General features: G+C 46.4%; 2 protein-coding genes across 2 annotated transcripts in view; one reads left to right on the forward strand and one right to left on the reverse strand.

Moving 5' to 3' along the window:
- The window catches only part of LOC126262236 (mediator of RNA polymerase II transcription subunit 20), a 600,255-nt gene that overhangs the window by 544,341 nt on the left and 28,783 nt on the right, over positions 1-27,131 (reverse strand). The window lies entirely within an intron of this gene.
- The window catches only part of LOC126262235 (facilitated trehalose transporter Tret1-2 homolog), a 395,495-nt gene that overhangs the window by 363,273 nt on the left and 5,091 nt on the right, over positions 1-27,131 (forward strand). Inside the window, exons 3-5 of the mRNA XM_049958706.1 lie at positions 12,403-12,744; positions 19,997-20,428; positions 24,556-24,801. Of these exons, the coding sequence (XP_049814663.1) occupies positions 12,403-12,744; positions 19,997-20,428; positions 24,556-24,801 (1,020 nt within the window). The remainder of the gene's footprint in view (positions 1-12,402; positions 12,745-19,996; positions 20,429-24,555; positions 24,802-27,131) is intronic.

Genomic DNA, 27,131 nt, shown 5'->3' on the forward strand with positions numbered 1-27,131 from the left:
GCGGCGACGCTGTTCAACCACGCCTGGCGCCGTACGCTAAGGGATGCGGACATGAGTTGCTATGTGAAATGTGCTTATGAACCACTCTACCAGCCCTCTCATCTTTTACATTCATTTCAGATACACCCTGTATATATAAAAGGTGTGACGACTAATGATCCATTCTTTCTGTGTGGGCGCACACAAGCCCAGTTTGTTGTCGGAACCCGAAACGGCAAGTGAGAGGTTCATGGATAGATGACACTATGGTAGTACTGTGTAAGTTAACCGGAAGATCGGATTCTATGCCCGGTCTGGCAGAAATTTTCACCTTTTATCATCGATTCATTTCAATGCCCAAAGGCGGTAACGTCATTGAAAACCTTTTCACAGTGTCAAAAAATGGTTCAAATGGCTCTGAGCACTATGGGACTCAACTGCTGTGGTCATAAGTCCCCTAGAACTTAGAACTACTTAAACCTAACTAACCTAAGGACAGCACACAACACCCAGCCATCACGAGGCAGAGAAAATCCCTGACCCCGCCGGGAATCGAACCCGGGAACCCGGGCGTGGGAAGCGAGAACGCTACCGCACGACCACGAGATGCGGGCAGTGTCAAAATATGGTCATGATCGCCGTCTATGTTCTTACTCAGTGGAATATGAATTACGAGATCTGATTTTAGCTGACTAGAATTAGGCAATCCTACTGTCAGAGCTCCGGCAGACTGAACGGATTAAAATGATTTACGAACTTCATCCGCGGATGCGGATGAAAGACTTACGGATAGAGTTTCTCTTGCTCGCACAGACCCCTAATTGTGTGTCTTGTTTGGTAAGTGTGTCAGAACAGTGGGTCGGAAATTCTAAATCGTCAGCTAACGCCAAATTCATGTCTGTGTTATACAAATCGAGAGGCTTAATTTGTGTAACCACATTTCTGATTCTCTCGCGGGCGTAACATGACGCTCTTAACGGTACAAACTCGACAGACGTAAAAACAATTTCAGGAACAACCCATGATAGTGTGACAGAAACGTTATTGTTTGCAATGTGTATAAATGATCTGGAGGATTATGTAGCAAGCTCCAAGAGGCTTCTCGGAGATTACGATGCAGTTTTCTGTAAGAAGGTAGCAACACCAGAAGACTGTAGCGATTTTCAGGAAGAACAGCGGAGGACTGATGAGTGGCAGCTGACCCTGAACGTAAATAGATGTTAGTGTGCATAAATTGGCGAAGAAATCAACATTGCACTCAATTACACTAGCGGCGCCAAGCCTCTGGAGACAATAACTACCGTAAAATGTTTAGGAATAAGTATCCAGAAAGACCTTTGTAGAATGACCACATAAAACAAATAGTAGGAATGCCAGGCTGAGATTCATAGGAAGAATCCTAAGGAAGCGTGTTTCATCCACAAAAGAAGCGCCTTACAAGTAGCTGGTTCGACCAATTTTTGAGTATTTTTCGCCAACCTGGGACCCTTACAGGTAGAATTAATACAAGGGACAGACGAGATCCAACGAAGAGCGGAGAGTTTCACCACGCGATTGTTTAGATGTCGCGAGAGCGTCACAGATGCTCAACAAACTTTAGTGACAGACGCTACGAGAGAGATGTTTGGTATAACAGGATATATACTACTGCGTTTCCGCAGAAGTACGTTCTGGGAATAGCAGATCAATATATAACTGCCTACCACGAAATTAACACAACGAGAAAATTCGAGAATTTAGTGTTGTAGAATTTTGGAACACGTATTATGTTCGAGTATAATGACTTTTTTGGAGACTAGAAATCTACTCTGTAGGAATCAGCATGGGTTTCGAAAAAGACGATCGTGTGAAACCCAGCTCGCGCTATTCGTCCACGAGACTCAGAGGGCCATAGACACGGGTTCCCAGATAGATGCCGTGTTTCTTGACTTCCGCAAGGCGTTCAATACAGTTCCCCACAGTCGTTTAATGAACAAAGTAAGAGCATATGGACTATCAGACCAATTGTGTGATTGGATTGAAGAGTTCCTAGATAACAGAACGCAGCATGTCATTCTCAATGGAGAGAAGTCTTCCGAAGTAAGAGTGATTTCAGGTGTGCCGCAGAGGAGTGTCATGGGACCGTTGCTATTCACAATATACATAAATGACCTTGTGGATGACATCGGAAGTTCACTGAGGCTTTTTGCGGATGATGCTGTGGTATATCGAGAGGTTGTAACAATGGAAAATTGTATTGAAGTGCAGGAGGATCTCCAGCGAATTGACGCATGGTGCGGGGATGGCAATTGAATCTCAATGTAGACAAGTGTAATGTGCTGCGAATACACAGAAAGAAAGATCCCTTATCATTTAGCTACAATATAGCAGGTCAGCAACTGGAAGCAGTTAATTTTATAAATTATCTGGGAGTACGCATTAGGAGTGATTTAAAATGGAATGATCATATAAAGTTGATCGTCGGTAAAGCAGATGCCAGACTGAGATTCATTGGAAGAATCCTAAGGAAATGCAATCCGAAAACAAAGGAAGTAGGTTACAGTACACTTGTTCTCCCACTGCTTGAATACTGCTCAGCAGTGTGGGCTCCGTACCAGATAGGGTTAATAGAAGAGATAGAAAAGATCCAACGGAGACCAGCGCGCTTCGTTACAGGATCATTTAGTAATCGCGAAAGCGTTACGGAGATGATAGATAAACTCCAGTGGAAGACTCTGCAGGAGAGACGCTCAGTAGCTCGGTACGGGATTTTGTTGAAGTTTCGAGAACATACCTTCACCGAGGAGTCAAGCAGTATATTGCTCCCTCCTACGTATATCTCGCGAAGAGACCATGAGGATAAAATCACAGAGATTAGAACCCACACAGAGGCATACCGACAATCCTTCTTTCCACGAACAGAGACTGGAATAGAAGGGAGAACCGATAGAGGTATTCAAGGTACCCTCCGCCACACACCGTCGGGTAGCTTTCGGAGTATGGATGTAGATACCTGTATTCATTTTTCCCAGGCGCCATTCGCGAAATGAAAAGGGAAAGGCGGAGGTGGGGTGGGGAAGGATACCAGAAGTATTCTCCGCCGCTTACAGTAAGGTGACTGGCGGAATACATGTAGATGTAAACATACTGCGGAGTAAGACTGCGCGCGCTGGTGAAATCAGCGGCAGCGAAAACAAGCCAGTGCGTGTGTCTGAGGCAGCCCCTGGAGGCGACGCGACCCGCATGCCAGCGCGAGATACGGAGCCCGTAATGAAATCCTCCGTCCCCACCCCAGGCCCGCCCACCACCGCCTCCCTCCCTCACCGCCCCTCCCGCTGTCGCGGCCGGATGCAGGCCGTATCTGCGGCGGTCCCTGCTCCACTTTATCTCCGCCTGATGGCCAGCTTGATCTCTCCGCTCCCCCCGCCCCCCTTGCGCCACCGCCTTATCCTCTATATATACATGTATACTTTATTTGCCACCCTCGTTGGTTCACAATCCGCGTTCCCCCATTTTCCCCTCTCTGTCCTCATCCGTGGTGGCCATCAAAATTTATCTCCAGCTGCCTACACTGTCCAGGATGCGACGCACTTTTACGTTGTATCTTGTCCCGTCCTCACTCTGTTTACTACAGAAAGAAAAAAGGAAAAAATGCGATCAAAAGAAGGTATCTAAGCTACGTAAAGGAAGAATATTGTGCGACAATATAAAAATTAGTTGAGTGTAACACTATAGATAATGCCTACAATGGTACTACAAATAACACTAAAACATTATAGACTTATTCACAGCTGGTTCTCCAAGGTGCAGTTCGTCAGTAGTTGTAAGAACTTAATATAAAACTATGTAAAACATGGTTTCCAAAGACAAGATGTCAATTACGAAATAAGCATTGTTCAGTGCCAGATCCTTACCTTTCTCCAACCTTCAAGCCAGCTATCGGGGGATCTATAGTTTAACGTGGACTCGGGCTGCTTGGCATTTCGACTGATGACCACAGAAGTCCTATAGTGCTCAGAGCCATTTGCTTGGCAGTTCTCAAATTTGGTTATAATTCAAGTGCAGCTACTCACGGAAGTCCAGTGTTGGCTATAATTATCGTATGGCAGCGAAACTCGGTAGATATCCAAATGTGTAAATGCGGAACCGATAAACGTTGGAAGAAAAAAAAATAGCTCCTAGGTGCAAATCCGGAGCTGTACAACGTCTCGTCGACGTCTCCGGTGCTGATAATGAACAAATTGTGTAAGTGGGGGTTAATAATAAAATCAACATTACGCCTTTCTCATTCGTTTCATCCTTTCTTGTCCATGCCCCATATAACCCATTACATAAGAATATACACTCCTGGAAATGGAAAAAAGAACACATTGACACCGGTGTGTCAGACCCACCATACTTGCTCCGGACACTGCGAGAGGGCTGTACAAGCAATGATCACACGCACGGCATAGCGGACACACCAGGAACCGCGGTGTTGGCCGTCGAATGGCGCTAGCTGCGCAGCATTTGTGCACCGCCGCCGTCAGTGTCAGCCAGTTTGCCGTGGCATACGGAGCTCCATCGCAGTCTTTAACACTGGTAGCATGCCGCGACAGCGTGGACGTGAACCGTATGTGCAGTTGACGGACTTTGAGCGAGGGCGTATAGTGGGCATGCGGGAGGCCGGGTGGACGTACCGCCGAATTGCTCAACACGTGGGGCGTGAGGTCTCCACAGTACATCGATGTTGTCGCCAGTGGTCGGCGGAAGGTGCACGTGCCCGTCGACCTGGGACCGGACCGCAGCGACGCACGGATGCACGCCAAGACCGTAGGATCCTACGCAGTGCCGTAGGGAACCGCACCGCCACTTCCCAGCAAATTAGGGACACTGTTGCTCCTGGGGTATCGGCGAGGACCATTCTCCATGATGCTGGGCTACGGTCCCGCACACCGTTAGGCCGTCTTCCGCTCACGCCCCAACATCGTGCAGCCCGCCTCCAGTGGTGTCGCGACAGGCGTGAATGGAGGGACGAATGGAGACGTGTCGTCTTCAGCGATGAGAGTCGCTTCTGCCTTGGTGCCAATGATGGTCGTATGCGTGTTTGGCGCCGTGCAGGTGAGCGCCACAATCATGACTGCATACGACCGAGGCACACAGGGCCAACACCCGGCATCATGGTGTGGGGAGCGATCTCCTACACTGGCCGTACACCACTGGTGATCGTCGAGGGGACACTGAATAGTGCACGGTACATCCAAACCGTCATCGAACCCATCGTTCTACCATTCCTAGACCGGCAAGGGAACTTGCTGTTCCAACAGGACAATGCACGTCCGCATGTATCCCGTGCCACCCAACGTGCTCTAGAAGGTGCAAGTCAACTACCCTGGCCAGCAAGATCTCCGGATCTGTCCCCCATTGAGCATGTTTGGGACTGGATGAAGCGTCGTCTCACGCGGTCTGCACGTCCAGCACGAACGCTGGTCCAACTGAGGCGCCAGGTGGAAATGGCATGGCAAGCCGTTCCACAGGACTACATACAGCATCTCTACGATCGTCTCCATGGGAGAATAGCAGCCTGCATTGCTGCGAAAGGTGGATATACACTGTACTAGTGCCGACATTGTGCATGCTCTGTTGCCTGTGTCTATGTGCCTGTGGTTCTGTCAGTGTGATCATGTGATGTATCTGACCCCAGGAATGTATCAATAAAGTTTCCCCTTCCTGGGACAATGAATTCACGTGTTCTTATTTCAATTTCCAGGAGTGTATTTCTATACGTCTTTCTTTGATTCACAGAGACTGATTTGCTAGTGGTGGCCAAAACTGGAACTTTTTTTTTCAGCAGAAATCAGTTCCGCATTAGAATATCTTCCAAGTTTCGCTTCCATACAACGCTTACAGCCCACTCTGGTCCTCTCTGAGTAGCTGCACTTTAATTATAACCACTCAGTACCCCAGAGTTGAAAAACTTTCTTAGAATTGAACCCAGGAGCTTTGTTTTGTCAGTCTGACATTGAAACACTTAGTCACCGAACTGCCCTTTCAGTAAGTTACATGTGCCGTTTAAGCATTAGTAACATAGTTTGACTGGGAAAACTCTTCAGTAGTTTACTGACTGAATGCATATAAAGGAATACCGTTCAAATCTCGATCCAGTCACAGTGACTTGGCGTTCATCAGTTTTTCGTAAATTACATAGAGCAAATGGACGGAAAATACCATTCAATAGTCACGTCGGAGTTATTTTGTCATCGCCGTTTGACAAAGGCACATTTCAGTCTCTAATTGCGTCGACCTTTAAGGTACGGATATTGGTCATGCAGCAAAATAATCACCTTCATATGTACCATCATTGCGTAAAACTTTGTTATGGTATCTTCGTACCTGCCGGCCGCGGTGGTCTCGCGGTTCTAGGCGCGCAGTCCGGAACCGCGGGACTGCTACGGTCGCAGGTTCGAATCCTGCCTCGGGCATGGATGTGTGTGATGTCCTTAGGTTAGTTAGGTTTAAGTAGTTCTAAGTTCTAGGGGACTGATGACCACAGCAGTTGAGTCCCATAGTGCTCAGAGCCAGCCATCTTCGTACCAGAAATACCTTAGAACTTATTATGTGGCTATCGGCTCTTTGTACAGAGTCAAACCTTAACTGTACGATATTTAGCGACTCATCATTCAACTATAGCAATTATTGTGATTGCTCGCGTTGCTTGTTGCACCGAGCGGCAGACGCACTGGTTCAGAGGCCCCCTGTCCAGAATCTCACATATACGCAGACTACACTAACGTTCGGTAGCATCTCGTGAGTTTTATTTTGTAGGTGATAATCGTTGTAGGACATGGCAATCCCGCAAATATAACGCACAAATGAAAAACAATATCTATCTATAACACACTGAAAAACTGTAAGCGATGTTCATCGTACTAATTTCTGTGAGTCAGTTAACATCTCCTCAAACGGCTCATTTTAACGTGGAAGAATGATATACTGAGAAATGTCTTATGTGAATGATGTATGTAAGCTGCACATCTGCCGATATTGTAAACAGGAATTAATTTATTGTGATAACCTTACATCTAACGCCTCTTTGAAAATGAAGCATGTTACCTGGAAAAACGGTTACGTTATAACAACACTAGAATCCAACTAGCTCTGGAAGGATATACATTACAGTCATAAACTGTGAGGCTGCTGATCCCTCCAAATGATCATCGTCAATAATATGTTCTCCTTCACTAGTTACAACAGTCTGCCAAAGCTGGGGCAACTTTTTTTGATTCCGCGACTAGAGAAATCAAGTGGTTTTATGGCGAAGAACGTGTGAAGCCATGTTCGGAGCGCACTTTTATCCGCTAAGGTTCCTTGAAGGTTGTTCGAAAGAGAGCAGAAATGGTGAAAATCTGAGGGTGCAAGATCAGGTGAACGGTAGGAGCGAAATGACCCAAGACCTAAATAGTGTTTTCTGTCAGCCCAGCAGAATGCAGGCGGTCGTTTTCGTGGAGTAGCATCACTTCACGGAGTCTCCCTGCTCGTTTTTCTTGGACTGCGTCAGCAAGACGTCTCTACTGTTGACAATAAATGTCAGCCGTAATGGTTAAACCTTGGGGAAGTAACTTTTAGTACACCGCACCGCCGCAGTTCCACCCAATGCATAACATTATTTTTTGTGGATGCACGCAAAACTTTGTACGGGTAGTTGCTGCTTTGTTCGACTCAACAATTTCTTTCTTTCCCATATATCAGCATAAAGACATCATTTCTCGTTAACCATAACGATACAGGATAGGAATGATCGATGCTGTTCACGAGCCAACTGACGACGAGCAAGCAGAGATGAACATACGACCACCACCCGCTGATATTTGTCATTTTGGCTTAGACTACGCGGTATCCATACAGCCAATTTTTGAATCTTCTCCACTGCATATAAATGTCGCACTATGGTGGAATGACGAAGCCGGCCGCTGTGACCAAGCGGTTCTAGGCGCTTCAGTCCGGAACCGCGTTGCTGCTACGGTCGCAGGTTCGAATCCTGCCTCGGGCATGGATGTGTGTGATGTCCTTAGGTTAGTTAGGTTTAAGTAGTTCTAAGTCTAGAGGACTGATGACCTCAGATGTTAAGTCCCATAGCGCTTAGAGCCATGTGTGTGTGGAATGACGACCTTTATCACATTTGCCAACTCTCGAGTACCCTGGCGTAGATCATTGTGGATCAATGCGTTTAAACGATGTTCGTCAAAAATCCGGAGGTCTTCCCGAACGTGGAGAGTCACTACTGTCAAAACGATCATCCTTCAAACGGAAAAAAATGACAATAAATAAATAAACCTATAGCAACCGGAATACCAACATGCAAATCAAAAACGGTACGAAAATAGATTAGCGCTGTGCACTTTGCATGGTGTACCCTGCTCATGTATTGGCTGTATCCTGATCGTGACAGGTTGCGGTCAAAACGGCAGCCGCACTGGACGTATGATGAACGTATCGAATAAGCATAAATCTGTCGATATTAGTCTACAAGAATTATTTAACGGCACAGCAGCAGGGCCGGTAAACAAAGAAATGGGAAGAGAAAGCCTCAGCAGAGGCGACGGGCGTATAGCAAGAGTCTGCAAACGGAACGCGCGACGGCGGCAGGTGGAGGCGAGCGCGCACAGAGCCGCCTTAATCCCGCTGCCGCGGCCGACGTCATTATGGTAATCCCGACCGCTGCGCCGCGCCGCCGGCGTCAGCACAGGCCGGAGCAGGTGCCGGCTAAAGCGCGACATAGCGCTGCAGCACGGACGCGCTCCTGCCCTCTAATGATACCACGTGTCGATTCTGTCTGACCAAATCACTACACACCAAATAAAGAATTGAGTCGGCCAGGTGAAGAACTGTCAGCCAAGAAGGGAGGAAGTTCAGGCTCTAAGGTCCCGTCCACTATTGTAGCATTACCAATACGGCACAGCCTCCGATTGGAGAAGGACATGGACCTCGCACTTTCACAGGAACCATCTCGGCATTAGCCTTAAGTCATCTACCGAAAACACGGAGAATCTAAATCTCGATGGCGGGGCGAAGATTTGAACCGAGCAGGCATACAGTAAAGGCTGAAGGTAGGCGAAATGCTACGCAGGCAGCGGAACTGTACAGAGAGCGACATCCTGACAAGAACCCACCTTCCCGACGGATGTTTGACTCTGCTGTAGTTACGGTTGGTTGCGTAACAAAATATTTGTGTTCCTTTGAACGTCAGCGAACCAGCCTTGAATTTTTTCCAAGAAAATAGTTGAGTGTGAGTATATACACTTTTACAGTCACTTTATGGTGTTACAGTATACGTCTACAGTAGAGTGATGTAAAGGGTATTACGCATTACCGTACTGCTGAACATGTATAGGTACTAAAATCTGTGTTTATCACTTAAAACGAGTTTTTTTTTAACATGAACGCTCAATTTTTCGGTCCCTTAAAATTCGTTTTAACAAGGTTATATACACATTAGTCTTGAAAGGAGGAATTAGATGAACACAAACAAAAGCAAAACAAGGATGTTGGAATGTAGAAGAATTAAATCACGTGATGCTAAGGGAATTAGATTACGAAACGACACTTAAAATAGTAGATAAGTTTTGCTATTTGGGTATAAAAATAACTTATGATAACCGAAGTAGAGAAGATATAAAATGTAGATTGACAATGGCAAGCCGGCCGCGATGGTCTCGCGGTTCTAGGCGCGCAGTCAGGAACCGTGCGACTGCTACGGTCGCAGGTTCGAATCCTGCCTCGGGCATGGATGTGTGTGATGTCCTTAGGTTAGTTAGATTGAAGTAGTTCTAAGTTCTAGGGGACTAATGACCACAGCAGTTGAGTCCCATAGTGCTCAGAGCCATTTGAACCATTTTGACAATGGCAAGAAAAGAATTTCTAAAGAAGAGACATTTGTTATCATTGAATATAGATATAAGTGCAAGGAAGTCTTTTTTGAAGATATTTGTCTGGAGCATAGCCATATATGGAACTGAAACATGGATGATAAACAGTATAGACAAAAAGAGAATAGAAGCTTTCGAAATGTGGTGGTAAAGAAGAATGTTGAAGATTAGGCGGGTTGATAACGTAACTAGTGAGCGTATAATGAATAGAATTGGGGAGACAAGACATTTGTGGCACAACTTGACCAAACAAGCGTTTGGTTGATAGAGCGCATTCTGAGAGATAATGGGGCTTTCAGTTTACTACTAGAGGGAAGAGAGAGAGAGAGAGAGAGAGAGAGAGAGAGCGTGTGGAGGGGGAAGGAGATAAAAATCGTAGAGGGAGACCAAGAGATGAATACAGTAGGCAGATTGAGAAGGATGTGGGCTGCAGTACTTATTTGGATGAAGAGGCTCGCACAGGATAGAGTAACAAGGAGAGTTGCATCAAACCAGTCTTCGCACAGAAGATCACACCATCACCACCTTGTACACTGAAGAGCCAAAGAAACTGGTACACCTGCCTACTATCGTGTAGGAGCCAAAGCGAGCACGCAAAAGCGCCGCACCACAACGTGGCATGGACTCGACTAATGACTGGAGTAGTGCAGGAGGGAACTGACACCATGAATCCTGCAGGGCTATCCATAAATCCGTAAGAGAACGAGGGAACAGCACGTTGCAAGGCATTTCAGATATGATCAATAATGTTCATGTATGGCGAGTTTGGTGGCCAGTGAAAGTGTTTAAACTCAGAAGAGTGTTCCTGGAGCCACTCTAACAATTCTGAACGTGTGGGGTGTCGCACTGTCCTGCTGGAACTGCCCGTCTGAATGCACAATGGACATGAATGGATGCAGGTGATCAGACAGGATGCTTACGTACGTGTCACCTATCAGAGTCGTGTGTAGACGTATCAGGGGTCCTGTATGACGCAAACTGCACGCGCCCCACACCATTACAGAGCATCCACCAGCTTGAATAGTCCCCTGCTGACATGCAGGGTCCATGGATTCATGAAGTTGTCTCCATACCCGTACACGTCCATCCACTCGATACAATTTGTAACGAGACTCGTCCGACCAGGCAACATGTTTCCAGTCGTCGACAGTCCAGTGTCGGTGTTGTTGATGTCTCGTTGAATGGTTCGCACGCTGACACTTGACGACCCAGCATTGAAATCTGCAGCAATTTGCGGAAGAGTTGCACTTCTGTTACGTTGAACGGCTGGCTCTGAGCACTATGGGACTTAACATCTTAGGTCATCAGTCCCCTAGAACTTAGAACTACTTAAACCTAACTAACCTAAGAACATCACACACATCCATGCCCGAGGCAGGATTCGAACCTGCGACCGTAGCGGTCACGCGGTTTCAGACTGAAGCGCCGAGAACCGCACGGCCACACCGGCCGGCCTCCAGCGTGCATGAACCACATGTTGCGTCGTACTTGTAAAGGCACATGTTCTAGCAGCACAGGTAGAGTATCTCGTATGAAATCATGGTAACGTGCTCCATTGAGCGTAGGTGGAAGAACATGGGGCCCAATCAAGAAACCACCAACAATGCCTGCCGGAACGTTCACAGAAAATCTGTGTTGATGACGTGATTGCACAATTGCGTGCGGATTCTCGTCAGCCCACACATGTTGATTGTGAAAATTTACGATTTGATCGCGTTGGAATGAAGCCTCATCCGTAAAGAGAACATTTGCACTGAAATGAGGATTGACACATTGTTGGATGAACCATTCGCAGAAGTGTACCCGTGGAGGCCAATCAGCTGCTGATAGTGCCTGCACACGCTGTACATGGTACGGAAACAACTGGTTCTCCCGTAGCACTCTCCATACAGTGACGTGGTCAACGTTAACTTGTACAGCAGCAACTTCCCTGACGCTGACATTAGGGTTATCGTCAACTGCAGGAAGAATTGTCTCGTCCATTGCAGGTGTCCTCGTCATTCTAGGTCTTCCCCAGTCGCGAGTCATAGGCTGGAATGTTCCGTGCTCCCTAAGGCGCCGATCAATTGCTTGGACACCTTCGTTCTGGAAATCTGTCTCGATACAAACGTACCGCGCCACGGCTATTGCCCCGTGCTAATCCATACATCAAATGGGCATCTGCCAACTCCGCATTTGTAAACATTGCACTGACTGCAAAGCCACGTTCGTGATGAACACTAACCTGTTTATGCTACGTACTGATGTGCTTGATGCTAGTTCTGAAGAGCAATGAGTCGCATGTCAACACAAGCACCGAGGTCAACATTACCTTCCTTCAATTGGGCCAACTGGCGGTGAATCGAGGAAGTACAGTACATACTGACGGAACTAAAATGAGCTTTAACATGGAAATTAAGCGTTTCCGGACAAATGTCCACATAACATCTTTTCTTTATTTGTGTGTGAGGAATGTTTCCTGAAAGTTTGGCCGTACCTTTTTGTAACACCCTGTATAAGAACGAACTGCCATGAAGTGTGATGTTTGTGTTGGTGACAGGTGCTGGCGGCGCTGGCGGTGTCGCTGGGGCCGTTCGCGGCAGGCCTGGGCAAGGGCTACAGCTCTCCGGCGATCGCGTCGCTGGAGCAGCAGGGCGCGCTGTTCCCCGTGTCGGCGCAGCAGACGTCGTGGGTGGCGTCGCTGTCGCTGCTGGGCGCGCTGTGCGGCGGCCTGCTCGGCGGGCTCGCGATGCGCTTCGGCCGGCGACGCCTCCTGCTCGCCACGGCGCTGCCGCTCTCCGCCTGCTGGGTCGCCACCGTCTTTGCCACTTCCGTCGAGATGATGTTTGCCACCGCCTTCTTCGGCGGCTTCTGCTACGCCATCGTGCTCGTCGTCACCCAGGTGCGTCGCCGGTACGGCTTCTGACCGCGCTCATAGAGCTCTCGGACCAGTTCTACATCTACATTTATACTCCGCAAGCCACCCAACGGTATGTGGCGGAGGGCACTTTACGTGCCACTGTAATTACCTCCCTTTCTTGTTCCAGTCGCGTATGGTTCGCGGGAAGAACGACCGCCGGAAAGCCTCCGTGCGCGCTCGAATCTCTCTAATTTTACATTCGTGATATCGTCGGGAGGTATAAGTAGGGGGAAGCAATATATTCGATACCTCATCCAGAAACGCACCCTCTCGAAAGCTGGACAGCAAGCTACACCGCGATGCACAGCGCCTCTCTTGCAGAGTCTGCCACTTGCGTTTGCTAAACATCTCCGTAACGCTATCACGCTTACCAAATAACCCTGTGACGAAACGCGCCGCTCTTCTTTGGATATTCTCTATCTCCTCTGTCAATCCGACCTGGTACGGATCCCACACTGATGAGCGATACTCAAGTATAGGTCGAACGAGTGTTTTGTAAGCCACCTCCTTTGTTGACGGACCACATTTTCTAAGGACTCTCCCAATGAATCTCAACCCTGCACCCACCTTACCAACAATTAATTTTATATGATCATTCCACTTCAAATTGTGCCGTACGGTTACTCCCAGATATTTTACAGAAATAACTGCTACCAGTGTTTGTTCCGCTATCATATAATCATACAATGTATTGGCAATACATTACATTTGTCTATGTTAAGGGTCAGTTGCCACTCCCTGCAACAACTGCCTATCCGCTGCAGATCTTCCTGCATTTCGCTGCAATTTTCTAATGCTAACGCCGACCATTTCAGAGCCCTGGACCCTTGTGCGATTCAACAGAAATTACGCTCATTTCATTCAGTCTTTTTAGTCGAAGTTTGAACGGAACGAAAACAAATTTCACAATGGATTTTTGTCCGAATTTTCGCAGCCAAATAAAGACAGGCAGATGGGCAAATGGGATATATATAGCTGCTACGTATGTAAATGAACTGTCAGAAAAGTCATCTTTTCAGCGCCTAGCTACTTTGCGCACAGAAGTTACATTCGTGAAGAAATTGACGAGTTCTTTCTTTCACGTTGAAAAAATAAATATCAAATTACAACATAAATTGAAATTTGCCTCCGATTACAGACAGATTTGACGCGCCTCATTTGCTGTGCATGATTCCGAGCACAATTTCTCTCCTTTAGACAAATAATTTCACAAAATATTTGATTTTTTTTTCAATTTTTTTTTGTCAGCATGTCCGCGACGCCGAATAAAACGAACCGGCAACCATTCGTCCTGTCCGGCTTTGTAAAACTTCATCTTCTGTTAGTCGCTTTTGGTAAGGGCCCCATTCACATCAGCAACAACATAGTACAGGTCGGACGAATGTTCTGTAAGCAGTCCCCTTTCTAGTGTAACTGCATTTTCCCAGTATTCTACCACTGTCTCGAAGTCTGTCACCAGCTTTATCTAAAACGGATAATGACGATGATGTTTGGTTTGTGGGGCGCTCAACTGCGCGGTTATCAGCGCCCATACAAATTCCGAACCTTTGCTCAGCCCAATCTCGCCACTTTGATGATGATGATGATGATGATGAGAACAACACAAACACCCAGTCATCTCGAGGCAGATGAAAATCCCTGACGCCGCCGGGAATCGAACCCGGGATCCCGTGCTCGAGAAGCGAGAACGCGACCGCGAGACCACGAGCTGCGGACACCTACAACGGAGCTAACGTAATCCTCCCCAATCATTTAGCCACACATCCTTACACCCAGTCATTTCTATGAGCTGAACGATTCCAACTGCGACTTGTTGGCATTGTAGTCGTTTTTCCGTTTTGTGAAGTGTACAGTTATACTTTTCCATGCATTCGAAGTAAGTTTGCACCACTTTGAAATATTATCAATATTTCATTTGATATCTGTGAAGCTGTTTTTTCATACGGTCCTTCGTTACAGATAACTGCTCCTCTGCAAAAACTCTGACCTTACTAAAATGTCGTCTTCCACGTGATTAATAGACAATGTGAACAACCAGAGCCCCACTGGACTTCCATGGGAAGCGCCTGGAGTTACTTCTACGTCTATGGATAACTCTCCCTGCAAGGTAACATGCTGCGTCCTCCTTACCAATAAATCCTGAGCCCAGTCACAAATTTCGTTTCAGTCCGCACACGATCCTACTGCTGTTAATACTCGTTGGTGTGGTAACGGGCAAAGTCACGCCATGCCGAGAGAGGCTTCTGCGTAGAGATGGAGAGCCATGTCTAAGTGTGGAGGCGATGAAGTTTGCTTTGCTTGGCAGCACAGAGGAGCAGACTGTACGTAGTGTTGCTGTGGGCAACATTCAATACAATTGCATTGCCTTTGAGAGGGCGCCCACGTTGCACTTTGGAACAGATCGTTTATCGCTGTCTAGCGCTGTGTACGGCAAGGCGTCTCAAGGAACACGATCTCGTTCGTTGCTGTACGTTAGTAGTGGGGCACGCTCAGAACGATTTAAAACTGGGCCGTCTTCCGCCGTGACGCGCACTTTAACCTACTTTATAAAAAGATCATCCCTGGCAGCTTTGGTAAGGTCTGTAACATCAATTCACTGTCCTAGGTACACAGTTACGATAACTTCCAATTACATCCGCCATCACTTAAATGGGTTCAAATGGCTCTGAGCACTATGGGACTTAACATCTATGGTCATCAGTCCCCTAGAACTTAGAACTACTTAAACCTAACTAACCTAAGGACAGCACACAACACCCAGCCATCACGAGGCAGAGAAAATCCCTGACCCCGCCGGGAATCGAACCCGGGAACCCGGGCGTGGGAAGCGAGAACGCTACCGCACGACCACGAGATGCGGGCGCCATCACTTAATTGCTATCAGTTGCATGTAGCTAGAATCGTGCTAACCCCATATCCCCCGTGAAAATTAAGCACGCAACGGTATAAGTCGACGTAGATAACACATGTTGACCATAATTTTCCACTAACAAGAACAAATTTTCCTTTTCTTCAAGGACATGATCTCAAAATTCAATACTGCCAATATTTCATTCGGTTAACTCAACTATTTTTATTTAAAATAATAATATTACTAATTTCAGTTTTTTTAGTTCTGAAGCTGCTTAATTTCGTATATTATTTATAGATCACAATTAAATATCTAAGAGCAAGGGTACCATCCGGATTTGTTGTAAGAGCGAACCTGAAGTTGAATTATTCATTAGAATTTTTAAAGAAGTGTAGAATTTTCTAAACCTACACGTAACTAGACTGTTTCGGATATTTGTCATGTAGTACTGACGAACGAGTTGTACGGAACCCTCGTGACACGATAAAGTTCAGTGAATCAAAACGCCAAAGTAAAACATTATTACTACTGCCATCGTTATTTCTTACGTGGTCATACGCGAATGCAACTGACAGGTATGCTTCGATGGTTCCTTGATAACGCAACTATATAGCTCTTCTTGTAGAACAGATATAGTATCGAAAGAACTCGCAGCTAGCGAGACTTTAAACTCTCAGCTCCTCTGGTTGTACTGGAAATACACCAGAATTTCCTTGTAATGTTGTATGATGTTATGTGGTATGTAACACAGCAGCCTTAAAAATCGTCCAACACCCAGCAGGTTTGATTATGTAGATATTTGCTAACTATTGAATACAACACGTAAACAGCTTATTTTATATTAAAGTCATTACTGCTTGCCTGGGATTACACACACACACACACACACACACACACACACACACACACACACACACACACACAGAGAGAGAGAGAGAGAGAGAGAGAGAGAGAGAGAGAGAGAGAGAGAGAAGGGGGGTGGGGGGGGGTCCAGTCTGAAGTGCTTCAGATCTAAGTAAAGTTGGAGTCCTCCGAAAAAAAATTAAAATCACATAAATGAACACAAATCTTAAGTAGGAATCCATAGCGGGAGAAGTCCTTCAAAAACAAGTGGATGTGGAAGTAGCGCGTTGTATTACTGCTGCGGAACAGGAATCTTTTACCAAGTATATAAGAACAATTTTGGCTGCCTACGTAGAGGTTGTCGTTTGCGATGGTGTATGAGGCATCCTTCACAATCGTGATTCGATTCAGCCTGTAAACCATCATCCGATTCGTTTGTGAAGATAGTCACAGAATTTTTTCGACGCTGTTGTGACGTAAAAAGTAAAAATAACACATATGATTTGTACAGACATGCTAGTAACCAGTGTTGAAGAATCCAATAGGTAGACGGCCCGTAGGAATCTGTGCTGGGCCTTTTGTTTCCACTTCTCCGTAGAATGGCGCACCGTGCCAAAGCGGCTTTGAAGTTCCGCCCAGCATTGCTACGGCTTGGTTGCCTCCCGCTGTTGGTCTGTGTGTAAAGGGAACGCGCATCTGAGGCGACATACATATTCAGCACTTGCCCTCACTTGCTGTTTTGTCTGCTGGTTCTCTTTAAACTGCTGCCGCTTTCGCGCTGATGCACATTCTGTCTTTTGGCTTAAGACGGCTGGTACCCTCCAACATACAGCAACAAAAAGCAAAGACAATTATATGTTTAAAAGCACTACGGTTGCTTTGTAGGTAACAACTTAAACATTGCAAGATTCTGCTCAGCATTCATTGCTACAAGCATGTCATTAGATACTAAATATATGCGATGCGACGCCAAAATTTCGAACATTTAAGTAATATGACGACGATAAATGAGATTATCGGCTTCCGATGTACATTTGGCTGCAAACAACACGATAATCGAAACTTGCTGTGCCGTTAGAACTGATGATTTATTGATGTACCGATACAACTATTACACAAAGAATCAGTGCTGGTAATGGAACAATAAAGAGGAAGTTCTCAACAACATGAAGTCAGTACTCGGGATTCTTCTTTTTATTTTTTGACATGCATGAAATTTTCATATTGTATTGTTTCAATATTATACGGTACAGTTAGACTGAGACCTTTGGAGAGAGTGGAGGTGAATGTTGGTTGCCAATGACTTGTGATGTTAAAGGAAGAAATATAACAACTGGTAGTTTGCTTGTTTCTTCGCAACAACTCGCCTTTAGTAAGAAAGAGGAAACTACGAAATTCCCAAGTGGGCATATGCTCATCGACAATGGATAAAGTAACAGACCAGCTGAATATACAAAGTTAGAGAGTCGTTTACCTTAACGATTTCGATTGTTTCTATATAATAGAGTTTCACAAGCAATTATGGCGTGGTGTGTTGTCGCTCGGTGTTTTCATTGTTTGGAAGTAGAAGGGCTGAGTCCAGAATTCGCGCTCTTGCCGTTAATCAATGTTGGTGGCACAAAGCAAACTAACAACAAGACACAATATGCAAGGAAAATTGAAGAGATGCAATGGCGCGGATTAAGGGGGATTAAGGTGCGCGAAAACCGAGTATAGTTTGTATGTATTCTAGGGCTCAATACTTTATATTTATTGTAGAATTTAAGACTTGTGTTAGTAGTGCTTGCGATTTACAAGTCTACTATGTGTGTCCTATATTGCACCCAGTAAATGATACAAAGGGTACTTATTCTCTGTCAACAAACAAGACTGAGCTGTGCGCTCAGTGAAAATGACACCTGAGACCAACCGTGCAATTATTAGAAGGAGAGAGAAGAGTCATCTAAAAATGATGTCTGTGCTGGTAACTGCAAAAAGAAAAGTCGTCGTCAACCCAAAAATTGGTATAAACACCTCAGCGCTTTGCTAGGCATGGTCCTCTTGGAGGTTAGGTTTAGGGGGGGGGGGGGGGGTAGGACGTCAAACGGACCGACTTGGAGCAGGAGAGGCACCACTGTCTATACCTTTACAAAAAAAAAAAAAAAAATTCATAAAACTTTGTCAGCATGACCACGAAGGATTCGCCGGCCGTGGTGGCCGAGCGGTTCTAGGCGCTACGGTCTGGCACCGCGCGACCGCTACGGTCGCAGGTTCGAATCCTGCGTCGGGCATGGATGTGTGTGATGCCCTTAGGTTAGTTAGGTTTAAGTAGTTCTAAGTTCTAGGGGACTGATGACCTCAGATGTTAAGTCCCATAGTGCTTAGAGCCATTTGAACCATTTTTAGATCCAGCTCTAATCGGCCTATTTCCGCGGCCCACTGCCACATCAGTGTTGAAATTCTCTCTAGGACGTGTTACGTTGTCTGTCCTACTGTCCTCTCATCAAATATTATCCCTTAGGCTGACTTCTAGCATCTGTCATCTCCATGGCTTGTTGTGTACGCTGTAGATTACGAGCGCTTGCCTCAGAGTCTTCATTTCCAGATTGTAGGTTGTAACAGGTAATGAGCATATATTATAGACCTTACACACGCCTTGAAGGCCCAACAGTACTGAACGACCACGGCATGGATGCAGATACAGAGGGACATGTGGTCAAGCACACTGGTCTCCCGGCTTTTGTCAGTTGTCTCGATCAAGTAGTTCCACTGCTGATCTCACAAGGGCTGAGTGCACACTGCTTGGTAACAGTGCTCGGCCGACCCGTACAATCACCCATCCAAGTGCTACTCAAGACCAGAAACAGTTAACTTCGGCGAAGTGACTGAAACTGGTATTACCACTATGGCAAGGTCATTGGCGTTACACACCCTAGCCTTCATATAATTTAGGACATGCATGCTGGTAAGGATGCATCTTGGGTTCTGGAATGTTGCCCAGCACCGTCCTATTCTGCGAGTCATTTGTCCTTTTGTTCCATAGAAACACGGGAGAACTGCCGGATATCAGTAACGTCCGGCCACGTTATTTCGGCGCAGAGTCTTCTTCTGGTCATCTTCAGGTGAGTGCCACAGTAGTAGTACTGGCGAGTACGCGCTGAGCCTGCGGAGCTCAGCGCGTACTCGCCAGTACTACTACAGTGGCACTCACCTGAAGATGACCAGAAGACTCTGCGCCGAAATATCGTGGCCGGACGTTACTGATATACGACAGTTCTCCCGTGTTTTTATGGAACAATCAGTACGCCGGGAAAGCTTTAAACATCACAACAATTTCTCCTTTGTAAGTGTTTTTCCGCAGTTTAATCTTGTGGCCACGGCAGAAGTATTCATCAACAATTTCTATAGACAGGTTTCCTAATGTAAGCGGTTGTTTAGGCTTAGTATTGTTGCTTTACTGATGTTAATCTGCTCTGCAGAGGCAAGAAAACAATGCAGAGGATGGTTCGAGTGGCAGTGAGCCGCACTGAATCGTGTGTTTGTGTGCGCGCGCACGGGCAGGTGTACATCAGCGAGATCTCGGTGCCGGACATCCGCGGGTGCCTGAGCGCGCTGCAGAAGACGGTGGGCCACGCGGGCACGCTGACGAGCTTCGCGGTGGGCGCGTACCTGGACTGGCGGCAGCTGGCGGCCGTGGTGGCGGCGGCGCCGCTGCTGCTGTTCGCGGCGGCGCTCTGCGTGCCCGAGACGCCCAGCTTCCTGGTGGTGGCGGGCCGCGACGCCGAGGCGCTGGCGGCGCTGCGCTGGCTGCGCGGCCCGGGCGCCGACGTACGCCGCGAGCTCGCCACGCTGCGCGGCAACGTGCTGGCGCGCCGCGGAGACCCGGCCGAAGCCGGCCGCGCCGGAGGCCGCCTCGGCGCGCTCAAGCGCTGCCCGCCGCCGCCGGGGCTGCTGCGCCCCACGCTCACCACGTGCGGCCTCATGCTCTTCCAGGTGAGCCCACCTACTTGCTGTCACACTACCAACCGTCCCGGTACTACCTGCCCGCTTCCAATCGTTGCATCATCAAAATGATGGACACAAACCACTAACGGTAGAATTGCCATCAGTCAAGATTTTTTTTTTTTTGATCGTCCGTACTTTTCTGTCACGCGTGCCTACATGAGTACAACGGGACGCGTCAAGTCCCATTCCGCGCGCGATTAGCCGAGCGGTCTAAGGCGCTGCAGTCATGGACTGTGCTGCTGGCCTCGGCGGAGGTTCGAGTCCTCCCTCGGGCATGTGTGTGTGTGTGTGTGTGTGTGTGTGTGTGTGTGTGTGTGTGTGTGTGTTTGTCCTTAGGATAATTTAGGTTAAGTAGTGTATAAGCTTCGGGACTGATGACCTTAGCAGTTAATTCCCATAAGATTACAAAAATGTCCCATTCTTTGGATTTATTTTTGCAGATTGAATTTGTTTTCATACTAGTTGTACCTGGCCACTGTGGCTCAGTATCAGTTAACAGAAAAGAAAGGAAAGAGAAAACACAAGTTTCTGGTATGTGAGTGAATGGGATGTACATCCTAATCTCCTCCCGCTGTGTGTATATTCTTCTCCCTCCCTCCCTCCCCCTCTCTCCATTTCCTCATGTCCCCCCCCCCCTCTCAGTTTATCACCTCCTCCCTCTATGCTCTGTTCATCTTCTCCTTCCCCTCTCTTTGCCCATCTTCTCCATCCATCTGCTCCTTCCCGTTTTCTATGCCCCTCTGTTCATCTCCTCTTCCCCCTCCTCTCTCTGACCTTGAGTCTTGTTTTAAATACAAGTTTCTCGAATGTTTTTTATTTCAGTCTTTGATCACAATATGAATTCTTTAGACGATGACCGGTTTCAGTCCGCAATGACCATCCTCAGATCATTTTTACACCATGTCCGGACTAAAACCAGTTGTCATCTAAAGAATTCATATTGTGATTAAATACTGAAATAAAAAACATTTGACACTATTGGATCACTGTTTGTATACGCGACCATGTCGCAGTTGGTGAAACAAGTGCTAACAACGTTTCACTATTGTACATTTCATATATGTATTTATGTACTAAAAAGTATATAGACTATGTGTCTAAATGTTTATATACAGTAAAGTGTAAAAATTTGTAGTAAATCGGAAAGGCACATTTTGAGATGAGCCTCCCAGATTTATAATGAAATGCTCATTGTTTATGGGGATAGTATGATGGCTCGCTCGCACTAATGTGTTCAAGTGGTATCGTGAGTTTATACCTTGCAGAATCATGTTCACGATGAAGAAACGAGTGGAGGTCCCACAGTTGTAACTGGAGACATGGTGAACAAGATCGAGTACATGATCCGTAGGGCAGTTGGTTAACTTTGGACGAGATGAATGCAGTATTTCCAGAAATCTACAATCTCTTCTGCGTGTAATCATTACTGAAACACGTGGTCTTCGAAAATTGTGTGGGACGTGGGTATCAAAACAGCTTACATATCAGCGAAAAGTCAACAGAATCGTCCCTTCACTCGAATTTATCAGCTTCATTGTTGGGCTGTCTGATTACTAGGGTCACCTAATGGAAGCTTCATCAGTTGTACCACACCGTTTTCTACGGATCTGTTACTTCAATTTGGGTCTGGTGGGCTCATAAAAGGACCATATGGTGGGTGGGGAAGTATTTCCGATACCTGTATGTCGAGCGTTCCTATCACTGGTGGGGCAATATGCGGTCTTCGTGCAAAATGAGGACGCCGCCTGCAGCCACATTAGGCCTTCTTTGACAGATTTTCTGGTGCATAACATTTTGCAGGAACAGCTTGTACGACGCGCTTGTTACAGACGTCCCCTTGTACACTATTTGTACCTATGATTCCAGTCATGTCATTCGCAAAGACCATCATCAGTTTCACCTTGCGTTGTTGGCAGCGGAATTTTTCTGACGTGGAGTGTCGGAACTTTTGTATTGTGACGACTGAGTGCGACTTCACTTATGGTTCAAAATCTCGTATCCAGGTTTCAGTAAAAGTGCAGCAATGCTTTTCAGAAACTGTTCTCCTTCTGTTCGATAACGTTGAAGCAATTCTTGTGCGATTATTTTGCGACTTGCTTTCTGCTGTTCTCAGATCATGCGGAATCCATCTGGCAATAACTTTTCGCATTTTTTACTTTACGGTCACGATTCTGTGAACTGAAGTTACAGACTTTCTGGCCTCATACGCAATTTCCTCACACGTTTTTCGTCGATCCTCTCTCATAATTTTATTAACAATAACCTATGAAGTGTAGGCCATTGCACTTGATGGCATTTCACTTCTTGAGTTGCCCTTAATGTTTACCCGATCTTCAAGGAACGAGCAGACCACCGTCATACTGTGCTACGATCAACTACCTTATTCCCACACACCCCTCATAAAGCGTTGTAAATTACCGTTGGGTTCTTTCCACACAGGGTTTCGACTCTGATGTAGGAATGCTGGTCACTACGTGTAATCCAACCTGACTCGGTTTCAGCTTCCATTTCAAAACAGGATACTCACGATACAGCCACACGAACCAGTAAATGCACATATGGCCGTCAGGCCGTAAGTTTCGCTCACAACTGAAACAAATTTCAACATGATAACACCACTGTAACGGTCGCTCATGCGCAGTGTGCAGGACTTTTGAAATGACTCTCGTAATTGCGTACTCTTATCTCCTGGCGCCCTATTCTGTATCGTTCATACCGATCGGTGTAGGAGGTTAGGCTAGGTAGTGACGGAATCCAAAATTTTTTTTTGCCTCTTCATATAAGCAACACGTTCTGAGACATTGTTATTCGTGTAAGTTAAGATTTTTCTGCAATATTAGTTATTACTTACTTGTAAGAGCGCACTTCCTCAGTAATGATTTCGTAATTTGTGTGTGTTTAAAAAATATGAAATTGCTGTGAGTGAAACAACCGACAGTGACCTTTATATTTTTTGTCAGAAATAATTCACCATTTTTTCCGAATACGTAACGATTTCCGAGTATGCGGTTAGACAGGAATCTAAGAGCACAACTTAAATTACTGGGAATGTAACTAGCAGCAGTAATCTTCATAATCTTGCTTGTCACAAATATTTATCTGCGATCGAATCCTCAACCACAGTAGACAGAGATGAAAGAGCTCTGATGTAATATTTTTAGACTGTAGCACCATAAACGAAACATCTTCTGCAGGAGCTCTCGAAAATACTTTTTTTTTTTAATTTTGTTTTTAAGACCCAAATCGTTGACGCATCGTATAGGGATGTGGGCTACTTAATCATTTTGATCTCTAGGAGCGTGTTATAACCACATTCTGTTTATCTTCTTATTCTTTGAAACTCTCAGAATCAATTTTTCGGGTGTTTTTTTATAGATGTATTAGTACAATGTGATACTACACACTATTCCTAACTCATTTTCCGAAACGTAAAATCCAAACCACGATGTCAGTGTGAATGAGAATAAGATGACATAATGCGGCATTTACGGCAATCTGCAGAAGACAGTCAAATACGCTATCGTTATTATGCATGCATGGAAACAGGCAGTCAGAGAAACTGTAAAAATTTTTATGCATTTCACCGGAATGCGGCGTCATGCGTTATGGCAACGTAAACGCAATTTTCGGTACTTGGAAGAATAGCGCGCCTATGTCGTCTGCTACGTGCTTTGTGTTCGTGGTGCTGTGCGCGCTGCAGTGCGCATGCGCGGATCTGCAGCTTTTGATTGGCTTGCGCGACACGAACCGACAACAGCGCTTCGGTTCTCTAGACCCAAACGGTATCGCTGCCGGAATGCATATTGAATAACGCAGGGACTCTAATTCGAGTACTAGATCGTTCGGTGCTATTGAGTACTGAAACGATCGGCACACTGGCGGAAAGATACAGAACAGGGACCCTGGGCATGCCTCGTACATTACAAACTGCTCAGACGTTCTCTTGCATACCTTGCAGGACTAACATTCCTGGAAGAATGAATATAGCGGAGAAAATGATTCAATCACAGCCTAAGGGATTTCGGAAGTTCTGAAGGCAAAGAAGTACATGCTAGAGCTCAAAATGGCGCTCTCCAGTGTGAGTGCGGCTACGGCGGCCTCTGGGCGTGTTGCAGAGGTTCTCGGGCGCGCACGCGTTCAGCTTCTACGCGGTGCCGATCCTGCGGCAGACGCTGGGCGGCATGGACCCGCACGGGGGCGCGGTGGCCGTGGCGCTGGTGCAGCTGCTGGCGTCGCTGCTCAGCGGCCTGCTCATCGACACGGCGGGCCGCCTGCCGCTACTGCTGGCCTCCTCCACGCTTATGTCCATGGCGCTCGCCGGCTTCGGCTCCTTCGCCTACTACGAGGACCTCCACCCACAGGTCAGTAACCCGCCTGTACCACACTACGACCACATTCTCAACACTTCACTCGTCGTCGACGGCACCCGAACCCGAATCCTTCTTCCTGTGCTCCTTTACCCGTTGCTCCGTGAATTGTCAGAGAAGAATCTTTCTTCTACATCTACATACGAGGTGTTTGGAAAGTTCTCGGAACGGAATAGAAAAAAAGTACTTACAGCACTGAAACTTTATTTTTCAACGTAGTCTCCTTGTAGAATAATGCACTTGATCCAGTGACGTTCCAGTGCCTTGATTCCACCTCGAAAATGAGTTTCCTCCAGGCCTGCAAAATAGTTCTCAACTCTGGCTATCAGTTCTTCGTTTGAAGAGAATCTTCGTCCACCAAGAAAAATGTTCAGTTTTGAGAAGAGATGGAAGTCTGACGGAGCCATATCAAGTGAATAAGGTGGGTGTGGCAACAATTCATACCTTAGTTCGTGTAATTTTGCCATGGCGACGGCACATAAGTCCGCGCGCGCATTGTCTTGATGGAAGATGACTTTCTTCCTTGGTAAACCTGACCTCTTTTCGCGTATCTTTTGTTGCAATTTGGTTCAAATGGCTCTGAGCACTATGGGACTTAACTTCTGAGGTCATCAGTCCCCTAGAACTTAGAACTACTTAAACCTAACTAACCTAAGGACATCACACACATCCATGCCCGAGGCAGGATTCGGATTCGAACCTACGACCGTAGCGGTCACGCGGTTCCAGACTGAAGCGCCTAGAACCGCACGGCCACATCGGCCGGCTGTTGCAATTTGTCCATGAGGTTAACATAGTATTCTCCAGTAATTTTTTGCACAGTGAGGAGATAATCTACAAACAGAATCCCCCTTCGCATCCCAGAAAGAACATTGATGCCGTGACCTTTTCCGCCGAAGGAATTGTCTTTGCTTTCTTTGATAGCGGAGAAATCAGCATGTTTCCACTGCTTTGACTGTTGTTTTGTCTCTGGGGTATAATAGTGCACCCAAGTTTCATCTGATGTCACAAACCGGCGCAAAACATCTTGGTTCGTTTCTCCTAAAACGGGCACAACATTGTACCGGTATGTCCATTCTCGTGCGTTTTTGATACAGCGTCAAGAGTCGCGGCACCCATCTTGCAGATAATTTTTTTCATTTCTAATTCTTCAGTTTAAAGTGTGATATACCCTTTCAGATGACATCTGGCAAACGTGAGAAATTTCATGCATTTTCAATCGGCAAGCCTCCATGACCATTTTGTCCACTTTTGCAATGATTTCTGGAATAGTGACACATCCTCTCGACCACTACGCGGATCACCCGACGAAATGTAAAATCATTTGTCCAGTTGGCAACAGTTGAATATGAAGGAGCAGAGACCCCCCCCCCACCCTCCCCCAATGTATTCTGGAAATCGGTATGAATGTCCTTTGCTTTCATACCTTTCTTTACGAAGTACTTAATCACTGCTCGAATCTCAATTTTTTCCATCTTCGCAAATCACTACGCGGGAACAACAACAGACCCACGTCACCGCCACAGCCCTCTTCCAAGTGCACTGACGTGGCAAGTGTTTACAGGCAACAGTCTAATGAATATCACGTGAACAACTCGTTGCGCTAGCGCTGACCTCTCGTGGTGACTCCGAGAACTTTTCAAACCACCCTCTTACATACGCCGCAAGCCGACAGACGGTGCCCCACAATCGACCTTACGCACCTGAATCTTTTCATGTCGACATAACTGTATCGAGCAGTGCAACATGAAAACTGTATCTGAATGTTACATGATCGTTTTTGTACTCATCTGCATTAAGTTACACTTTATCACATTTAGAGCAAATAGTCATTCATCACACGAAATAGAAATTCTATCCAAGGCATCCTGTATCCTCCTAAAGTCACTCAAATGTGACACTTTCCTGTAGACTACAGCGTCGTAATCAGCAATCACAGAATGCAGCTCACACTAACCATACTGTTTATTTATAAAGAGAACGAGAGTGGTCCTATCACATTTCCTTGGGGCACTCCTGGATACCATTGTCCCAATGAACATTCTTCATACAGGATAATTTAACAGTTGCTATTACTTATGAGTACGAAGTCTTTGAGCCACTTACACACATATCTGAGCACCCACTCCATATGCTTAGAGCTTTAACTGTCTGCAGCATGGTAATGTGTCAAATCTTTCTGGAAACCCAGGAAGGTGGAATCTGCCTGTTGCCTTCACCTATGGCTCACAAGATATCAGTGGTACATACATGAAGACACATTAGGGATGCAGAATACACTTACACAGCCGAGATGGTGTAATTGTGAGACTCGAGATGGCAGT

Source organism: Schistocerca nitens, chromosome 6, assembly GCF_023898315.1.
Source record: "Schistocerca nitens isolate TAMUIC-IGC-003100 chromosome 6, iqSchNite1.1, whole genome shotgun sequence".
NCBI classification, from domain to species: domain Eukaryota; kingdom Metazoa; phylum Arthropoda; class Insecta; order Orthoptera; family Acrididae; genus Schistocerca; species Schistocerca nitens.